Below are 22595 nucleotides of genomic sequence, written 5' to 3' on the forward strand. Positions count from 1 at the left end.
ATATCTAAATCTAAGGGCAAATAATATATTTAATGAAGAAAAGTTGAGAGACATTTCCAATATGATCCAGAGATGAGGTTGCTTGTTATCACCACTAATCACCACTACTATTTAACAGTGTGCTAAAAATACTAGCTGTAGCAATAAGACAAGAAAAAGAAATTTAGGGAAAAATCATAGGCAAAGAAGAAACAATTTTCACTTTTTGCAGATAATAAGATGGTGTACTTAGAGAATTCTAGATAGATCCAACTAAAAATAAATGGAATCAATAACTTCAGCAAAGTTGCAGGATCAGCATTCTGGTATATTATAAACAAAACCCAGCAAGCAGAGCTAGAAAAAGAAATTCCATTCAAAATAATTCCAAAGGCTGTAAAATATTTGGGAATCTCTCTAAGGTACACCCAGGAACTATATAAATCCAATTGTAAAACATTCTTTGCAAAATTAAAGACAGATCTCAATAATGAGAGAAATGTTAATTGCTCATGGGTAGGTTGAGCCAATGTAATAAAAATGGCAATACTACCTAAATAAATGTACTTATTCTTTGCCTTGGCAATCAGGCTTCCAAAGGAATATTTTATAGCTCTAGGAAAAAAAATAATGAAATTCATATGGAGGAACAAAAGAAAAGAATCTTAAGTTAATGAAAAAAAGAGGGAAAGAAAGGGGCATAATCAGCACCAGATCTCAAACTGTACTACAAAACAGTAATCATTAAAATGTTTGATGGTGGTTATAAAAGAGAGGTTGATCTACAACATACAGAAATAAATAAACATCATAACAGTTTTTGATAAACCCAAAGACTCAGCTACAGGGGGAGTGACTTACTATTTGACATCAACTGCTGCAAAAACTGGATAGCCATCTGATAGAAATTAGATTTAGGTCAGCATTTCACACCATATACCAAGATTAGCTCCCAATGGATACATGACTTAGATGCAAAAGGTCACATAATAAATTAGAGAGAGAGCAGTTGGATGGAAAGGACAGTTCCATTATGAGACAGGAGATAGAGGGGATCACAGAAGATAAAATGAACACTTTATATTATATAGAGTTAAAAGAGGTTTTTTTCCCTTTTTTAAAAAAAAATCTAATTCAGCTAAAATTAGAAAGGAAACTGCTAACAGGGGGGGAAATCCTTATAGCAAGTTTCTTTGATAAAGGTCCTATACTTACAGTATATGAGATATTGTTTCAAATTTCTAAGACTAAAGAAGAGCCATCCCCCAAATGATAAATAGCCAAAGGATATGAGCATACAGTTTTTAAAGAAAGATATCTAAGCTATCAACAATCATGTAAAAGTACTCTAAAACACAAATAATTTCACACCTGTCAGCTTGGCAAAGATGACAAAAGAAGAAAATAATATCAGAAAGACTGTTGGAAAACAATGTACATGAGGGGCAGCTAGGTGGCACAATAGATAGAGCACCAGCCCTGAAGTCAGGAGGACCTGAGTTCAAATCCGGCCTCAGACCAAACACTTACTAGCTGTGTGACCCTGGGCAAGTCACTTAACCCCAATTGCCTAAAAGCAAAAATATTAAAATTAAAAAAAAAAAACAATATACATGTGTGCTGTTGGTGAAGCTGTGAATGGTATTCACATTGAATTGAATTCTGGATAGCAATTTAGAACTATGTCAAAAAATAATATTACTAAAATGTACATTTGACCAAGCTATACTGCTACTAGACCTTTGCCTAAAAGAAGTCAAAGAAAGAGGAAAAGGATTTATACCTACAAAAATATTAATATTATCTCTTACCATGGTATCTAAAAGTTGGAAACTAAGAAATGTCATCCTATTGAGGAACAGCTAAACAAATTGTACCTTATGAATATGACTGGAATAGTTTCATAGGAAACTGGAAAGACTTCTGTGAATTGATGCAGAGTGAAGTGAGCAGAATCAGGAGAACAGTTTATGCCATGATAACAACACTGTAGAGAAAAACAACTTGGAAAGATCTGAGAATTCTAATCAATACAGTAATAGAATTCTAATCCATAATAGACTGAAGATGAAATATAACAATATAATAATGGCCTGCAATGGGCCAAACACTATGCTAAGCACTTTACAATTATTAATCTCATCTGATTTCACAGCCGTCCTAGGAGGTATCCCCATTTTACAGGAGGGGAAACTTAAGTGATTTGCCCAGGATCACACAGGTGCTAACTCTCTGAGGCCAAATTTAAACTTGGATCTTCCTGGCCTAGCATTCTATCTATCCATGGTGCCACCTTGCTGCCTCCTATCAGAGAGGTAGCATTTTCAGATATGGCCAATGTAGGAATTTGTTTTGTCAGATTACACATGTAAGTATTGAGGGCTTTTTAAAAAAATTTGATCATTTGAGGAGGGGGAGGAAGAAACTTATGAGAGGAACAGACTAGTAAAAAGCAACATATTTGAAGCTCAAGGGCATGTTTATCCCTAATATGGGGTGTTACAAAATTCTTATTGCTGTTTTAAGCCAGTAAAGCCTAAAGGAAATTTTTTTTTAATGCTGTTCCAGTGGTGAGAAAAAGAGACACTAGTAGCTTTTCCAATAAGATTAGGGCAGTCCTTTATCACTGCTATTATTTAATATCATTACACCACTTTTAGCTGTTGCATTTATGGGGGAGGTGTGATTTCATTGGTATGGGAGACTCCCTCTACCAATGAAGATTTGCATCTACTCTACAGTTCAGAGTTTTAGAGCTTTGCCCAGGACAGTGGAGGGCTTAAATGACTAATATGTGTCAGAAGTGAACCTCAAGCCTTCCTTACTTTACTTCACCAATATAGTTACTGCATAATAGGTGAAAGCAAATTGAGAGGAAAAGCACAGGCAAAGAAGAGGTAAAATTATCTATATTTGAAGTTGATCTGATGGCTTATTTATACAGTCCTAGAAAGTTGACAAAAAAAAATCAAAACAGTAACTTCAATAAGTAGGATATAAAAGATGCCCAATAAAAATTGTCACTCTGTCTATATATTGCTCATGAAACCCAGCAAACAGAGATAAGAAAAGAAATTCAAAACAAGACATTTATAAAATGCATAAAATATCTGGGAGTCAGCCTATCAAGACCCACCCAGTAGTGAAATGAATACAACTATGAAACTTTTTTTCAGAAGACTGATGTAACTGGAAAGAGATTCACGGTTTATGTTTGGGCCACACCAGTGTAATAAAATAACTAAATTAATTTATATTTTAGTGCTATATTGATCAAGCTGGGGTTTTTTTAAGTTTATTATTAGATCAGATTAGGTGAGGAAGAACCAGCAGTAGTAGTATCCTAATGTTCAGTAGGCCTGAGGATACTAACTACTTGAGTGAGGACTTCTTATTCAACAAAGACTTCTGGGTAAAATTTGTCAGAACTTAATTTTGTTCTCACATCTTATTCCATAATATGCTCCAAATGGATACACAACCTAAATATAAAAGATCACAGAATATTTTAAAAGGAGAATTTAAGGTAGTAGCTTCTATAGATATGACTAGGGTCTGATTTCTTAATAAAAGAAGGGATAGGGTTAATAGTTTGTGTTTCCTAGAACTGAAAAGCTTTTGCACAAATAAAATGAATGCAACTAAATTTTGAAGAGAATTGTTTGGGAAAGATCCTCACAGCAGGTGTCTGATAAAGTTTCACTGTCTAATCTCTATGTAGAAAAGAGACATAAATAAATAAAAATAACCATTCCTCAATAAACAAATGATCAGAGAATATGAATAGGCAGTTCTCAAAAGAAGAATATATGGTATCAACAACATATTTTTGTACCAAATCATCAATAATAAAAGAAATGCAAATTAAAACAACTCTGAAGTTTCCTGTTTCATACTCATTAGTTTGGCAAAGCACTGTACATTAGTCCAACCATTTTGGAAAACAGTTTGAAATTATTCTGAAACAACTCACGAAACCATATATAGTTTGACCCAGCAATACCACTATGAGGCATGTATCATAGTGATGTCAAAGACAGAGGAAAAGGTTCAATATGTACAAAAATACCTAATGGTAGCACTTTTTGTAGTAGCTAATAACTGGAAGAAGAATGGCTGCTCATGGATTGGGAAATACTTGAATAAATTATACAGTGTGAATATTAATGGATTATCATAGGTATGATAATAGTATATGCCATAAAAATGACAAATATGAAGAATTTAGAGAAATTTGAGAATGCTTATGTGAACAAAACTAAGGAGAGTAAATTACACAGTGAACAGTCATAACTTATATGAATTCATAATTGGTGAATCCTGCCTCTTCTCCCTTTGCAGAGAATGGTGGACTGTAGGCATGGAATGAGGTATGCATTTTCTGATATGACTAAAGTGTTGATTTGGTTTTGCATAATTATGTATGTTACAAGGAATGATTGAGTTGAGGAAGGGGAAATGACGTTGATGTTAAGGAGAGTCAGTAAAACATTTAAAAAGAAAAACAAAGCTTTAAAAAGAAGGGACTAGACTTTGAGAATAAAACAAAATTAAATAACATAGCTCTTGAGATAAGGATCAAATTAAGTATGCCTCTTTAGTATCCAGTTCTTTTATTTATTTTTCTTTTAACTCCTAACCCACTTTGGGATCCGAAGTTTGTTTTGCTTGGTTTCCTCCTTGGAATTATCTTCCCTTTTTTCTCCTCCTTCCCCTCTTGTTTCCTTATTGAATTTGATATATTTCTACCCCATACTCTCTGTGTATGATTTTTTGCATCTGTTCCACTCTCCTTTATCCAATTCAGGTAATTTATGAATTTCATGTTTGTATGCTTATCTTTTCACACACCCCAATTATAAGAAATAACAAGTTTCACTCCCTTCTTCTGCCTCTCTACATTACCAAACCAATCCACCTCCAGGCCTTCTGTTTTTTCTTATTTACCTCCTTCAGTGCCCTTTGAAATTATTAAGGTTCTGAGGAAACACTTGTTCCTTCTCTTGTTGGAATGTTAGCACTGCATCATTGTACAGCTCTTCTAATTACTCAAATACATTACCTTCCTGGGTTTCTCTTCACTCCTGTTTTTACATTTCATAGATCATAATTAGCTCCAGTCTTTTCCTCAGGAATGCTTTAAAGTCCTCTTTTCTATTAAAGATCCATTGTTTCCCCTATAGGATTATACTGAGCTTTGAAGGCTGCTATTCTTGGTTGTAAAAACACATAGCTCTTGCCTTTCAGAATATTGTATTACAAGATTTCCTCTTTTTTATAGTAGAAGCTACCAGATCTTGTGTGATCCTGCCTGGTTCCTTGGTACGTCAACTTCTTTCTGCCTGCTTGCAGTATTTTTTCTTTGATGTGGGAGTGCTAGATTTTGGCTGTGACATTTCCGAGACTTCTTATTTTGCATGTCCTTTCAGGAAGTGATCAGTGGATTCTTTCTGTCTTCACTTTGCCCTCTGGATCCATTAGATTTAGGTAGTTTTCATTCATGATTGAAGTAGAGTATATGGGCTTTTTTAAAAGTTGAAATAAAATATATAGGTTTTTTTTATCATAGCTTTGAGGTAATCTAGTGATTCTTAAATTCTTTCTCCTTGACCTATTCTCCAGGTCAGTTGTTTTCCATTGCAGATACTTTATATTTTCTTGGGTTTTTTTCCCCAATTTTTTTGTTTTATTCTGATATTTCTTTTTTCTTCATGGAATCATTGTTCTTTTTTGGTCTGTTGTAATTTTCAGGGAGTCTAGGATTTGCTTTCTGTTCTAAGCCAGTTATTCTCTTTCAGTTCTTTCCTACATTGCATTAATTTCATTTTAATTCCCTTGCTTCATTTCTTCTGGAAACTCATGTAGTCCTTGTGGAATATCTATTTTTTCCTTCGACTCTCTAGTTATGGAGTTATTTTCTCCTACGTATATCTCTTCATCTACAATAATACTATGCAGTGTACAGGGTCTTTTTCAATTTACTCATCTCTCCATCCTTGGTCCCTGAATTAGGACTTTGTGCCAGGGCCAGGCTCAACCCACTTCTGTACTTTTTATGGGGGGTTGTCAGCTTTATTTGGTCTTGATTTGGGACCCTGGATTCTTGAACTGACATCCACCTCCCAGATTAGTTCAACCCAAACGCTCCCTCCCACCCACTTCCTGTGTCATGGAGATTCAGAATGCTGCTTTTTCAAGACCCTTCTATGGTATCTCAAGACAAAGTATTCAGGAATCTCTGGTCCTGAATTGTCCCAGTCTGGGTGCTGCCACAACAGTACTCTAGTCACTTTCAAATTCCATGAGATGGATTTCTGTTGTTCCTTGAGCTTTCTCAAGGAAGTTCTGCAGTTTTGCTGCCTCTAGATCCAGAGCCTGGCAGGCTCTCCATGTCTCTGTGCTGGAAGGTTGCTAGCTATTTTCCTGAACTGGTACTGGCTTTGCTATTAGCCCCTGTTCCTATTGCCTATGGACTTCTGACTGACTTTGTGTGAAGTTTTGGATTGCAGGAAGTTACTGATACTAGCTCATTTTTAGAATTCTTGAGCATTATTGAGTGGGTATGTTAGAACTGGGTTATTGCCTCCATTCAGGCAGACATCTTGGCTGGAAATGTAGGTGTATTCTTTGTGCCATCAGAGGATGAAGACCAATGGGTAGACATTATAAGGAGGCAGATTTGACTAAACACAAGAACTTCTTTGACTGCTAGAGTGATCCAAAAACTGAATGGATTAGCTCCTGAGGTAGTGAGCTTCCTATTACTGAAAGTGTTCAAGGTTAGAAGACCATAATTTGAAGTTATTGAAGGGGGCCATTCACCAGTGAGAAGGAGGTCATGAATGGACCCTTGCAAGTTTTTATTTTTCTGTATTCAAAGGACAGTGTAATTTTTGGACAAAATATAACATTATAGCATATAGTATAGGGTGTTAACAGTTAACTTGTTTTAATTAAAGATCTTAATGCATCTTTTTATAAAGGAGAGTATATAATCCTCATGTCAAAACAGAAAAACTGGGAAATTAAATTTGATCCTATGTTAAAAAGAATGCCACCCCCAGATTCTGCAGCTTCATCCTCAATTCCTAATACAATTAATTGAGAAGTCCATCTTCCAGACCACATTTCTTTCCTTTTTTAGGAAATAACTGCATATCAAAATAGCTGTCTAGATGTATTTGTGTAACGAATGTGTTAGGAGTGTGACCATATTGCATTATAAATATTGTTGTAACACCATAATAAAATGTGTAAATAATACACATCAGTAGTTAAGCTTGGAATGACTCACTTATCAGTTCATTCATCTGCATTGCTTAGATAAGAATCCACAGTATGCTGTAAGGTCCTATGGAAAGAGTTGAGATAGAGTGAGGATACATATTTGAGGATTTGCCTGAGGCCAGGAATATTTAATAGTTTACCACTATGATGGCATCTCTTATAATTCTAAATACTCCTTCATTCAATAAGTATTTATTAAGTACCTGCTAGATAACGTTAGAAACTAGTAATACTAAGACAAAAATGAAATTGGCCCTACCCTGAAAAGATTCACATTCTGTTGGGGGAAAATAACTTGTAGACAGATAAGTAAACACAACATATATAGGAGGGGAGGAAGTATTTATTAAGCACCTACTATGTGCTGGGCACTGTGCTGAGTACTTCACAAATATTACCTCTTTTGATCCTCACAACAACCCCGGGAGGTGCCATTATTATCCCCATTTTACCATCAAGGAAACTGAGTCATACAGAGGTTAAATGATTTGCCCAGGATTACATGGCTAAGTATTTGAAGCAACTTGGGTCTTCCTGGCTCCAAGCCCAGTGCTTTATGCACTATGCCACCCAGCTTGGAGTAGAGGGGGACAAGATGGTACACTGACAATTAAAATAACAGGAAAGACCCTGAGTAGGAGGCAGTACTTGAGCTGAGCCTTGAAGAAAGCAAAAGGATTTTAGGAGATTGAATTGAGGAGAACATGCATTGAAGGCCTTGGGGGAGGCAGTCTGGGGTAAGTAACCTATTTAAAGGCATGGAGACAGCAGATATTATGTAAGGGTTATATGGCTTGACCAAGTAGTCAGCTTCAAGGATGGCATTTGAACCCAGGTCCTGTGACTCCAGAGCCATTGGTATTTTCACTGTACCATGTTGCCTCCCTGGGTTGGTTTTTATTCTAAGAGCAAAGCAACTCAGAGTATTTTAAGAGCATCTAGGTGACTTTTTGGATAGTCCCAGGCCTGGAATCAAGAAGACCTGAGTTCAAATACAACCTCAGACAAACCTCTGTTTGTTTCAGTTTCCTCGTCTATAAAGGGAGGATAATAGTAGCACCTACCCCAAGGTTGTTGTGTGGATCAAATAAAATAATAATTGTAAATCACTTAGCACAGTGCCTAGCCTATAATAGGCACTATATAATGCTAGCCATTATTATTATTGTTATTGTTGGGACATGCAGAGAGGAGGCAAGAGAATGAGAAACTATCCTGAGATAGCTGAAAAGAGTAGATATTGTTTGTGGCAGGAGTTCATCTTACGTCTTTTAGCCCATTTGTAGGTTTTACATTTTACTATGTACTGCCTTGTGACTTCTATTTCTTTCTTGAATTTTATTAAATATTTTCTGTTTAATTGACTCCACATTTTGTTTTTGTCTCCTCAACTAAGCCCCGTGATAACAGAGCCTCTTCTGCTGTTCTGTATCTTCCTAGCAAAATACTCAAAATATTTATTAACTATATCTTAAATTAAATCTCACTTAGCTCTGTCAAACTAGGACTAATACCTTTGGAACTAGTATGAGTGTCTTAAGAAAGTAAGGTAGAGACAAATATTGCTACATATAACTATGTAACTGTGTACTGTATCTGACTTGCAGAAGCAAGAAAAAATTGTGTAACATGATTTCCATTGCTGTCACTAACCTAGTACTATTTCATAACTGCTAGTTAGGGCCATAATTAAGGTAAAATCATTTTAGACAAGTTTTAAGCTTTATTTCATTGTTTCCTTGTTTAATATTTTATCACCTAGCAACTAGTATTTCCAAGCAATGATGTTCCAACTTAAGAATTTGGAATTATGACACCAGAAATTGGTTTTTCAAATCAACAGACCTTCCTTTGGCTAAGCAATTCCATATAGCTTGAAGGGCTTATGTGAAGTCTGATGAATACAAACAGCCTCTTGCAGTAATATTGCCGAAAGTGCAGTAAAATTGTCAGAATACACAGGCAGGCAATAATTTCCCCCTAATTTTTGTCAAATACACAGTTTGAAAATAATTGTGTAGTTTTTAAAAAAAGTTTTAAATTATCCATTTGCATCCGTTGAAGTCATAGGCACTCCTCAGGCTTGAAAGGTTGTCATTAATGTTTGAGCATCGTGTCCTAGCTGTGGTACTGAAGGTACACATAAGCCAGTCTTTACTCTCTGCCCAAGAAGGTTTTTGTGTAAGGTGGCATGAGTCACATACAGCATGTGTCATTGTGCTTGTAACCAATCAGCTAGTGCTTTGTAATGTGTCATTATTAGTTGTGCCCTGTTCTAGTGTCAAATAAAATTGTGTACAAAAAATTAGGTACAAGCCAGCCAGAAACAATTTTTGTTAATTTATGACTGTTCTAATCTGAGATTTTTATACTTAGAAAAATATCCAAAGTGAGAGTCCCTTCCAGTCACAATTAGTAGGATTCTTGAAGGGAAAATATTTCACAGTTAAGACTGTGTTTAGGTCATAGTTAACAATTTGTTTCATCAAAAAGAACAATTGTAATTAACTTTCTATACACCTCTAGAGAATTTTTTTTCCTAAAACCATTCAGTCCCTTTGACTACCACCTTCAAGGCTTCTGCTTTATAGCTTGTCCAAGGTGAATAAAAGAAATAGTTCTGTTAACTGAAGTAATCAAAGAGACTTCTTCCTTCTCTTATGTGGATGTTCAGTGGGCTACTTTCCCTTTTCAGAATGATCACTTCTGGGAAGAGGCCTTGAGCAGATCTGGGGAGAGGACAGCAAGGCATTATTTTGGAATTGATAGTTAAAGAGATACTGAAAGTATCTCATCCTGATTAGTCCAAATGCTTCCAACTTCAGATCAGATTAAAATACTTTTGCCCTATTTCCTTGGGGGGCAAAGGGTGGGGGAGAGACAGAACAGTACTTTGCTTCCACACTAATTTCTCTCTTCCTCTCCCCGCCTCAAGTATGAACTGATATGGATGGAAAAGGATCGCTTTGAAACAATTTGGAGCTTTTGGTTTGCTTTTTGAAAAATTTTTGACAGATTGGAGTGTAGTGGGGGTGAGAAGCATTCCAGTGAGTTAAGTACATAGGTGCATGTAGTTGATAGTGAGAAAAAATAGGTGCAATATTTATTAACCCAGAATTTAGTTATGAATTTTTAAAATAATAAATCTTGGAAATACCCAAGGAATAAGGGGTAGTGTTGGGTGACTGGTTAATAATAAAAAGTACAACTGCTAATATAACATTTTAAAGTTCACAAAGCATTATTCAAGCATTATCTCATTTGAACCTCAAAATTACCCTATAAGGTAGGTGGTTGGTCGGTCAGTTATTTTTCATTTGTGTCTGATTCGTTGTGACCCCATTTGGAGTTTTCTTGGCAAAGATACTGGAGTAGTTTGCCATTTCCTTCTCCAGCTCATTTTGTTCAGTCATTTTTTCAGTCATGTCCAACACTTTGTGGCCCCATTTGAGGTTTTCTTGGCAAAAACTGGTGTGGTTTGCCATTTCCTTCCCCAGTTCATTTTACAGATGAGGAAACTGAGGCAAAGAGGGTTAAATGACTTGTCCAGGATCATGCAGCTAGTAAGCATCTCAGGCTGGATTTGAACTCAGGACTCCCGCCAGGTACTCTGTCCACTGTGCCACCTAGATGCCCTGTGAGGTAGGTACTGCAAGTATTATTATCCCTGTTTTAAAGATGAGAAAACTGATCTGCCTCAGAAAGATTAAGTGATTTACATATAATCACATAGCTAGTGTCAGAAGCAGAGTTAAAACCCAGGTCTATCTATCACTTCTCAAGTTCAGCACTTTATCAGTTGGGGCATGCCTCAAAAAAATACCATAAAACTTGAAATCATCTAACTAGATACTTATGGTCTGTGGAACATTAATAAATAAATAGGATCAAGATTGCATCATCTTAAGCAGAAAGTTGGGAAACAATTTTTACAACAAATGTCTCTGATAAAGGATTCATTTCTCAAATATATAGAAAAACGAGTCAAATCCCAGTTGTTAAATGGTCAAAGGATATGGACAGGCAGATGAAGAAATCAAAGCTATCAGTAGTGATATGAAAAAATGCTCTAAATCACTATTGATTAGAGAAATGCACGTTGAAACAACTCTGAGGTACCACCTCATACCAATCTGATAGGTATGAAGTACCACCTCATACCTATCAGATTGGGTAATGTGACAGAAAAGGAAAACGATAAATGTTGGAGGGCATGTGGTAAATTGGAACACTAATGCATTGCTGATAGATTTGTAAACTGAGCCAATCATTCTGGAGAGCAATTTGGAACTATGTCCAAAGAACTATAAAACTGTGCATACCATTGATCCAGCAATACCAACACTAAATTTCTATCTCAAAGACATTAAAAAATAAAAGGAAAAAGACATACTTGCACAAAAATATTTATAGTAGCATTTTTTGTGGTGGCGAAGAACTGGAAATGCCCATGAATTGAGGTATGGCTGAACAAGTTGTGGTATATGAATGTAATGGAATACTGTGGTGCTATAAGAAATGACAAGCTAATAGATTTCAGTAAAATCTTGGAAGACTTACATGAACTGATGCAAAGTGAAGTGAGCAGAACCAAGAGAACATCTTACACAGTATAGCAACATTGTGTGATGATTAACTATGATAGACTTAGCCATTCTCAGCAACACAGTGACAATTCCAAAGGATTCATGATGAAAAATGCTATTCACATCCAGAGAAGGAACTAGTGGAGTTTAAATGTAGATCGATACATACGTTTTTCTTTTTCTTTTTCTTTTTTTTTCCCCTTTTGGTCTGTTTCTTCTTTCACAACATGACTAATAAATATGAAAATATGTTTTACATGATGCATTTATGTAATCTATATCAAATTGCTTACTGTCTTAGGGAGGGAGGAGATGAGGGAGGGAGGAAGAAAATTTCACTCAAAATTTTTAAAAAATTAATGTTTAAGTTTTCTTTACATGTAAATGGAAAAATGCTATTTTTAAAAAGATTGATTCATTTTATTTCATACTTTAAAAAATAAACATATTATTTTAATGAAATATGCAACTTTATTAAAACCTTTCCCCTTCACAAATTACACCTTTGATGCAATTATAATCTTTTTATATCTATAAGTAGAATAAATTTTTATCATCTAATTATAGATGATTATTTGACTTATCTTCCTATTGTATGGTGACAAAAAGATAGAGGCTTGAAGGAGGAAATCATCCAATTCTGTGAGATTCCTATAACTTTGAAAATACATATGGCTTAGTTTCCCCTTATCTCTGGCAAAGTACTAGAAAGTATTCCCCTCCCCTTCCCCCCATCCTCCGCCAAAAAAAAAGTCTGCCATGAAGATAGGATGGAGAAGTAGGGTTAGGGGGTGCCCAAAGTCTTTTAATTAAAATTTTTTTTTAAGTTTAGGACTTTCCCCTTCCCCCTGCCCCCTTTTCTGTACCTCACACATTTAGCTATCCCCAGGTTACTGAATCCTTTGAGTTAATGAGCTCCTAATTAACACTACAAATATCCCCAGGGGAGGATGGCCCTTTCGCTCCTTTTATGTATTTAACTTATCAAATGCCCTCTCTCGGGTCGGTCAGTCTTCTCTCTGTCTCTGTCTGTGTCTCTCTCTTTCTCTCTCTGTTTCTTTGCCTGTCTCTTTCTCTTTCCCCTTATCCCCACGAAGGATAGATACAAAGATCAACGATAGAAGCCTACCTCAATCTAACACTTTATGGTTACAAAAAGCTTTATATACTTAATCTTAATTTGAGCTTCACAACAGCCTATGAAATAGGTAACCCAAGTATTATCCCTTCTTTACGAATGAGGAAACAAGTCAAGAGAGTTTAAATGATTTGTCTGTGATCAGAGGGCTTGTAATAGTAGTAGCAGGACTTTAGTCCAGGTTGTCTAGTTCCAAATTCAATGCTTTTTCCATTACACCAGGCTGCTTCTGAGAACAGGTCTACCTGGCCATCCAGAGTCTGTTATAGGTAGTAGAGCTAGGTGAAAAGTGAAAGTGTGATGTATTTCTTAAACAAGTCATTCACACCTCACTCTGAATTACTTTAACCAGATAAGCAAATTACCATCCGTAGAAATGGAAATTCTGATTGGGGAAAAGAAGAGGATCTGGATATTTAGCCTGGAGAAGAAGACTTGGGAGGTAGGATAAAAATAGTGTAACTGTCTCCTAGTATCTGAAAGGCTGTCTAGGGGAAATAGGGATTAGATTTGTTCATACTGGTCCCAGGTAACAAAACTAGCAATGGATCAAAGTTATGAAGAAGCAGATTTTGGTTTTATGGAGGAAAACACTTGACAACAATTAAAGCTATCCAAAAGTGGAATGGATTCCATTAGGAAATAAGAGTAGTCTAGTTCTCACCGGAGGCCTTTAAGAAAAAGCTGAATTAACATTGTTGCAGAGATTTCTGTGCAGGCATGGGTTGGAATAGATGACCTCTAAGAACACTTGCAACTGACATTTTCTGATTCTATAATTTGAGGATGTAAAAAATGATTAAAATCTGAAGCTTAAGTGATTTCCATGGTGGTTAGAAAGATGGTCTGTGGGGGAAATTAAAAGAATAAACATGGCCCTTACCATGTTATTTTAGGCAGTGAAGAAACATTCAATTATATCAGAAAGATGTGACCTTAGAGATTGAATGAGTAGGACGGGGTCATGGTTAGGGTGGTAAATCTGGGAGTCATGTTCACAGAGATTATAAATATGTCAAATGGAAGCAATCCTGCAGTAGATTTAGACATCACTGAAGATAGCCTAAATTAGAATTGTAGATGTCCATTAACTGAAAAGTATGAAGAACCATGAAAGGATTATATCTTGAGAATTGTATTATGAGAATTCATGTAATGATTTCCTAGAGGCAGATGGATGATGTTGGGAAAAGTGTCAAGTTACCTACATTTAAGTGGTAGACTAGATGAAAAAAGCATATGTGTAGTGGAAAGAGCATTGGATTTGGATTACAGATCTGGGTGCAAATCTCAGCTTTGCTACTTGCCACCTCTATGACCTTAAGCAAGTCACCTAACCTCTCTAGACCACAGCTTCCTCAAATGTGAAATGAAGGAGTTGAGCTAGATAACCGTTCTGGCTCCAGTTGGTCTGATAATAATATTCATGGTGGTCAGTTCTGATTCTTTTGCTTCTGTTACTGCTTTCTCTGCAGGGGAGTATATCACTTTTTCTAACTAAACAAATTTTAGATTTGTCAAAGCTAAAACCACGAAAAGTCACAGCATTATTTTTCTTGATCAGTTTTATTAGTTGACATCTAAACAAGTACACTATTATACATTGACACTTAAATGCTGTTCTTGATACATCTTTGAACATTGATGATTATGAAACCTTACAAAGTAGGGAACCTGCTGAGATGGAGCGTAGGCTTTGCTCCAGTTTTCTAAGTACTAGCTCTACAGTCATCATGAAGAATGATAAAGAAAGGTCATACATGTTTTTATAGCTGCTGCAACTTTCAGTCAAAGAGAGGAAGTACTATTTCTCTCGCTGTTTAGTCTCTTAATCTCCAAGACTCATTCCGTGCCCTTTCTTTGGAATAAGTGATCAAAAGCTAATTGTATATATGAAATGCCAGCAAATTGTTTGGCAGTTTTTACTTTCTCATGCAGGATGCAGGATATAAAGATTTTCTTTATTGCTGAATTTGCCCTTCAGTGATGAATTACCAGAATGGCAGCCAAATGTCATCAGGTTGAATAGATTCATGGAATCTTGAAAAACTTTAAACTTTAAAAAATTTAAAGGACCCTTAGAGGTCTTCCAGTGCAGTCTTCCAGCCCACAGTTACCTGACAGGTAGACATCTATCCTCTGCCTGAACATGGGTTGCTTATTTCATGAGACTTGTATATTCCATTTTTAGATAGCTCTAATTATTGGAAAGATCTCCTTATATTAAACTGAAATCTGCCCATTCATCCTAACTTGCTGTACTCTGGGGTCAAATAAAATAAATCTTACTCCTCTAACACAAGACTGACTACTTGAAGATAGCTGTTCTGACTCCCAAATAAGTCTTCTCCAGACTGAATATCCCAACTGATATTCATGTGGCTTGTATTGTCTCTATCATCCTTAGCACTTTTGTAAATTTTAAGCTTCTTCTGACAAAGTGCCATTTGATAATTAAAAAGCCATGGTATTGTTCATATATTTAGAGCAGCAAATGTACCTTTCTGGAAGAACATTAATTAGCTGTTAGCTGGGTCTGTCCTGGTTTCTCTGAGTGGTACATAACAAAATTGGAAAGCTAAAGTTGTATGCCACTTTAGGTACAATTAACTTTACATAGATCTCCCCTCTACTCTAACATTTCCAGTAATCTCTCTCCTATAATTACTTATGCACTTATTTGTACAAAATAGGGAACTTGCTGAGATGGAGCATAGCCTTTGCTCCCATTTTCTGATAAAGAAACATCTCATACATTGGTATATATATATGCTGGAATTTTCAATCAAGGAGGGGAAGTACCACTTCTCTCACTATTTGATCTCAATCTCCAAGACTCATTCATTGGAATGAGTGATCTAAAGTTAAGTGTTTATCTTTCCTTTTTCAGATGTTTTCTACATCTGAGGCCAAAGTAGTTATACTAAACATAATTTACAGTGACCACTGTTAGAGATAATAGTAGAGAGGATTTCCTACATTAAATGAGAAGTTAGACTGTATATCCTCTGATACCCCTCATTTTTATTCTGTGGTTCATAGTGTTATAGATTTAGAGCTTGAAGAGATCTTAAAAGTCACAGAGGCCAACCTTTTCATTTTACAGTTGAGGAAACTGAGGCAAAGCAAAGTAAAATAACTTGCCCAGGATCCCACAGCTAGGAAGTGTCTGAGGCAAAATCTGAACTCAAGTCTTCTTGACTCCAGGCCCAGTGTTCTATCCACTAAACCACCTAGGTTCCTCTTAGCTGTTCTTTAAGAACACCTTCATTGCAGAAATGGTACTTGAGATAGATTTTGAGGGATGAATAAGGTATAGAGTATTGGAGATGAGCAAAAATTCTAGGTTAGGCACAAGTATGACCAAAGACATAGGTAGGAATAATAAAGAGGAAGATAACACATAAAAGGGTTTGATGTAAGGAGGAATGGCATCTACATAAAAGCAAGGTGAAAAAGTCAAGAGTCAGGAGCAGAACTGGGAGATGCGTGAGTATTAGTTCCTTAAAGAGTGGTTCAGGGCAAGAACTCACTAGTCAGAGGAGGGGGCTATAGGGATTGAGTACATGAAAGAAGTCGTCTGAGAAAAGGCTGGAGTGGCTGTTTGGAGGTAGATTATAGGGGACCTCCAATGTCCATGTGATTATACATTTTACTGAAGGCAATAGGGTGCCACTGAAAGATTTTGAGAAGTTAGATTATTTGGCTGGTGCTATAAAGAATGGATTGGAGGAGGTATCGAACAGAGAAGAGAGTATAAAGAGAAAAGAAAAGCATGCCAAACACAGAACCTTGAGGCACACTCAGGTTTAAGGGATGAGAGGAGGATAAGGAGACATAGATGTGGTAAGGGGCAGGAGAACCACCATGATGAGAGGGTATGTCATAGAAGCCAGGAGAAAAAGTGGGTTTCAAGAAGAAATGAATGCTCAAGAGCATCAGATGAAACAGAGAGGTCAAGGAGGATGTGGTCAGAAAAAGAGGGGAAAAAAGGATTCATCAGTAAGTAAGTCAGTAATGCACATAAGTAGAGTAGCAGGGATGGAAGCCACCAGGTTACAAGAGTTTAAATAAGTGAGTGCTAAGGAAATTGAACCAGCAGACTTTGAGAGGATAAGATAAGTTTAGGAGCAAAGTTAGAGTTCATATCAATAGGCCTCAGTATTCTGTAAGATAAAGTCATATTCAGAGAGTGTTGAGGGGGGAAGAGTGTTGGGAGCTTGAAAAAAAAAGTGAAGCTTTGGAACAGCCATTGTGGGAAATACAATAGAGTCAACAAGCTAAATAATGAGACTTGTGACAGTGAGGGCCCAGTTGTGTTTAGATTACAGAAATTGATAATGAACGCAGTACATTTTTGTGCATTATTCTAGCAGTATTCATCAACTCAGGAGTGTAGGGGGAAATGGAGGTAAATTGTAGGAGTTGATTGGGGCTGAAGATTAGTAGTATTAGAACTGCTAAAGAGGAAGAGAGTAAGGAATAGAAGGGTGCTATTAAAATTACAGATTGGTTAGGGACAGAAATGATGCCAGGGCAAGGCTGACAGATTGAGTGAATGAAAAGAAATCAAGAAACTGATGGTCTTAAGAGCTGGGAGAGGTGAAAAGTGGATAATGAGAGTTTTTTTTTAATTAAATTTTCCTTTTTACTCTCTGAGCTTGACAAACATCAACAACAAACATTTCCTAATACAAACAATAGATGAAGGATTTTTTGTAGTGCCATCACACAGCTTGTTTGGGTTTTTTTTAAATATATATTAAATTTAATATGTTGGTTCCAACTCTTCCCTCCTTATTTCTCTCCCCTTCTGGACTTTCTTCTGCTCTCTTCTATATATTTTAAGTGGTGTTTTTGTTTTAGGAAACAATAGTCTTTTCTTATTTTTTGTAGTGAGGGCTCCCCCCTCCACATGCACAAAAGCTCTTCCTTGTAACAGATTAGTCTAGTCAAGCAAAACAAGTGTACACATTGACTGTGTCTGAAAATTTATGTTTCTTCTGCACCTCTAGTACATCATCTCTCTGCCAAAAGGTGGGAAGCATGATTCATCATCTCTTTTTTGGAGTCATGATTTGTCATTGCATTGCTCATAGTTCTTAAATCTTTCATAGTTGCTTTCTTTTGTAATGCTGTGGGTCCTGTGTGCTGTGGGTCCTATGTGCATTGTTCTCCTGGTTCTCTTAAATTCACTGAACTATAGGAGATTGTGGTCAGAGAAGGCCATTTCATATGTCAGACCCTTGGAGACAGGACAGTTTCAGGTGATGAGGAGTTCTAGGATATGATCATCCTGGTGAATGGCTGAAGTAGAGTAGAGGTAGAGATGGTTAAGAGTTGGAATTTAAGGACCTGCAAGAACAGAATGTTAGAATGGGTCATCAACATGAGTCCTGAGGTCTTAGGATGATGGCAAGGAAAAGGGCTGAGAGGAAGACTGAGCCAGCCAGAGTCACGGACAAAGCATATAAATGGATAGGAAGGAGATGATATTGTTAAACAGCATGAATTTCAAAGGAGAAATGGAAGAGATTGAGGCTGCTTGTAGAGCCAAGAGTCTGAAAGTAGGAATATGTAGCAAGAAGTGTGATGATGGCATCTTTGTTCTATATGAGACAGGGGAAGTAGGAAAAGGAACTGCCATCTTTATAAGGGGCAACTAGACGTATGACATCCTCAAGAGAAAGTTTCAGTTAATGCAAAGATATGGTAGCAATATAAAAGAACCAGGATGAAATAAAGTTCAACAATGAAATAGGGGTGTGTGGACAAGGAAGGATAGGGACTGGGAGGAATAGGACTGAGATGAGATGGAGATGGATGACACTTCTAGAAGAGGTTGTTAAGTTTAATTAAATTTGCTTCTGCAGAGTCCGTGTCACAAAATGGGATCATATTGAGGGCGTAATCCTTTAAAATATCCAGGTATTTTTTCTCATAAATGCCCTTATGATTACCGTTTCCTGTACCTATGTAGTTAATTTTTTTAACCCTTTTCAGAGCTTTAGATTTATCTCTTTTAAATTTTATCTTATCAGATGTGGTCCACTGTTTCAGAGTGTTAGGATGTTTTTGATTTAAATTTTTTCTTTCAGCATGTTAGGCATTCTTCCTACCTTTGTATTGTCTGCACATTTGATAAGCATGCCATCTGTACCACCATCTAAGATATCAATGAAAAAAAAATTCTGCCCTTTGTGTTCTTTTTCTAGATTAGCTTCTTCTCTGACAAAAGTCTTTCTTTGGTGACTCATTTTTTAAAACATAACTTTTAGTATGGAACATTATAAAAGGGCTTTAGAAAATCCAGTAGGTATCTTTTGCTATCTATCCACGTGGCTAGTTGGGCTCCCAGCCATGAGTGTTTCCCCTTTCCATTCCATCTTCCACTTAGTTGTCAAAATTATCTTCTTAAAGTTCAGGTCTGACACCTCTCTCTCTCTCTCTCTCTGTCTCTCTCTCTTTCTCTCTTTTTCCTCTCGCTCCCCACTTTCCTTCTCCCTCTCCTCTTTCCCTTACTTCCCTTCCTCCCTCCTCCTCCTCTGAATGCAGATAGTACTTGGTATGTCTTAGGTCACTTATGTTCTGTACTGTATTATGATTATTTTTTATCCCTTCCCTACTAGATTATAACTACTTGAAAGCAAGAACAAATAGTTCATTTCATAGATTATAGAACCATAGCTTAGAGGTGAAAGATGATTTAGAGGCCCTATTCCAACTCCTTTACATCTTTCTCTCTCCTTTAGTGACCAGCAGAGTGACTTACATATGCTAAACACTCAACAAATATTTGATGAATGAATAATGTAGCAAATGTATAATGGGTTTAGATGCATAGGTTCCCAAAGTGGTCAGTATCACCCCCTGTGGGGCACTGGGATGATCCAGGGAGGTGATAGTAGTTTGAAATGATGCAAATTTTTAAAAAATTGAAGGGTTAAATAATGTAGATTTCCAGGGGGATGCTGAGTAATTTTTTAAAGGGGGGCATGTAAGCCAAATAAGTTTGGGAACCTCTGTTAGAGTATATAAGTGTACTTAATATGTCCTTGCTCTTATGTAGGGATAGGCCATAATTGTTTCTTTAAAATATATGATTCAAAATATAAATTACTTCCTTCTGGATAACAGTTATAATCCTTGTTACCAAAAGCTCTTTTAAAACCTTACTGAAAAGTATGTTTAAACTGAGAGTTCTTAACATAATGTCTGGTTTTTTTAATGTTTTGATAACTGTCCTTCAACATAATTGGTTTCCTTTGTAATCTGATGTATTTTACTTTATACATTTAAAAACATTATTTTAAGAAAGGGTCCATAGGTTTCACCAGACTGCAAAGGGATGCACAACAGAAAACTGAGTTAAGAATATGTAGTTTAAATGATGTGCCATGTCTAAGAATTGTTTCTCTATTCATTTTCTTCCCCTTATGCTAACTTTTCTGTAAAAAGTATTATGTTATGAAAAACATTCAATGAAAATTTTCATCAGAAAGCTAAGCACTGTGTTTGGATGTAAAAGAGAATGGACTATCCTAGAAGAATATATGGCTTACCTTTGTCTGGTTTCAAGTTTTCACCAAATATCTAAACTCCAAAGAATTTTGATTGACATTGCCAAAAGGGCAAGGGATTAGGAAAAGAAAAATGTAATCGAACAAATTTGTGTAGATAGAACACTGAGCTTCCTAAGGGGAAAAACCTGAATGTTAGATTATTATTATATATAGATATATATAACAGTCATATACAATATTACTTTGGCTAATAGCTTAAAAATTTTCTCTTCTACAGATTACCTTGCAAATCATGGCCGGTTGAATGAGTCTGAGGCAAGGCGAAAATTCTGGCAAATCCTGTCTGCAGTAGATTACTGTCATAGTCGGAAGATTGTACACCGTGACCTCAAGGCTGAAAATCTGCTGCTTGATAACAACATGAATATCAAAATAGCAGGTACTGGGATGTGCTCTAAACAATATAAAATTCTACCCATAGTAGTTCATATTTGCTGTGATAGATCAGCAATTGTGGAGGAAAGTAGTTCAGTTTCATGATCAAAGACAGTAAGCAAACAGATTCTAAGCATATTTTCCTTATTCATACTTGGCATTTTGTATAATTAAAAGCAAGGAAAGCATAATTTTGTTGTTAACATAAATGGTAGTGTGCTGGAGGCAAAGTTTTGAGTAATCTACTTCTCATTGTGTGTATATTCTTGAAAGAGAGACACTATTTTATCTTATGTGTTGAATGTTGAAAGTACTCAGAAAGGAGACAGGAGCAGTCCTGAATGTCTCTATCAGCAGTACTTTTAGTTGTGTGATAGCTATAGCTTGGTTGAGTGTAGGAGAGACATGTCAGATGAGAGATGAAGGTGGAAGAATGAAATGAGAAGAGCAGCTTTAGATACATTATACCTTGTCTCAGTCTCTAATAATGTTCTGCTTTTTATGATATTGATATAAAAGATTTGGACTAAATGATCTGTGTAGGTTTCTTTCTAGCATTCCTATTCTGGAATTCTAAGAATCTCTGCTTTTGCGAAGTGTTGTAAAAAGAAAAGATCGCAATCAAAAAATACTTTTAAATTGAGAAAAGCATGAGGTTATGACCACAGGCAAGTCACTTAACTTGTATGTGCATAATTATCCTGTATATAAAATGGGAATAAATGCCTGAAGTACCCATCTCACAGGACTGTTGTGGGATTCAAATGAGATAACGTATATAAAGTGCGTGGTCAACCTGAGAACACTAAAGGGGTGTTAGATGTTATTTTGTTATTGAAGATAATTTTTTAGGTTCTTTCCATCTCTAAAATGCTTCATTTCTATCAAGTATAAATTAATTTCATGCAATGTTATCTTTATATATCCCCCAGAATCCAACACAACTTTTTTGCAAATGGGGGAAGGATGGTGCTTAATTCCATGAATGAATGCATTCAGACCAATTATGTAAGCTAAAGTGATAAGGCAAAGGAGGAATCATCTAAGTTAGGGTTGATCAGGAATGACTTTCTGGAAGAGTTGTGTTTTCCAGGTTGGGTTTTGAAGGACATAAGGGACATGAGATAATAGATGTAAAAGCTTATAAAATTATAAGGTATTGTGATCATACTGAGTGTCAGAAAGAAGCAGAGGGAAACATCCAGGCAAAAGAGAAAGATGAAGGGCAAGTAGATTAAATACCTACTGTAAGAACCACTAAATTCACTGGAAGAATATAACCTCCCCCCCCAAAAAAAATTGTATTAGATCACTCTGTACATTTATATTTGTCTATCAGATGTTTTTTGAATGCCTACTGTGTAAATAGGGAAGTATTATAGGCATTATGGGGGATACCAAGAATGAATAATCATAGAATCCCAAATTGGAAGAGAATTCTAGTCTAGCCCATACCCCAAATCATCTCTTTCTAGTTATCTTCCAGTCTTTATTTAAAGACCTACAGTAAAGGGGAACACCCCCCTTCCCCCACTCAAGAAAACCCATTTTGGGAGCTTTGATTGTTAAGAAATTTTTCTTTATATTATCTGACTCCTGCTACATTCACCTATTGCTACTCATTCTGCCATCTGGGGCCCAGCAAAA

General features: G+C 36.2%; 1 protein-coding gene across 1 annotated transcript in view; it reads left to right on the forward strand.

Annotated features, from left to right (window-relative positions):
- The window catches only part of SIK2 (salt inducible kinase 2), a 165581-nt gene that overhangs the window by 88043 nt on the left and 54943 nt on the right, over positions 1-22595 (forward strand). The window contains exon 4 of the mRNA XM_020989792.2: positions 20791-20952. Within this exon, the coding sequence (XP_020845451.1) occupies positions 20791-20952 (162 nt within the window). The remainder of the gene's footprint in view (positions 1-20790; positions 20953-22595) is intronic.

Source organism: Phascolarctos cinereus, unplaced genomic scaffold, assembly GCF_003287225.1.
Source record: "Phascolarctos cinereus isolate Bilbo 61053 unplaced genomic scaffold, phaCin_HiC Scaffold_726;HRSCAF=1367, whole genome shotgun sequence".
In the NCBI taxonomy this organism is placed as follows: domain Eukaryota; kingdom Metazoa; phylum Chordata; class Mammalia; order Diprotodontia; family Phascolarctidae; genus Phascolarctos; species Phascolarctos cinereus.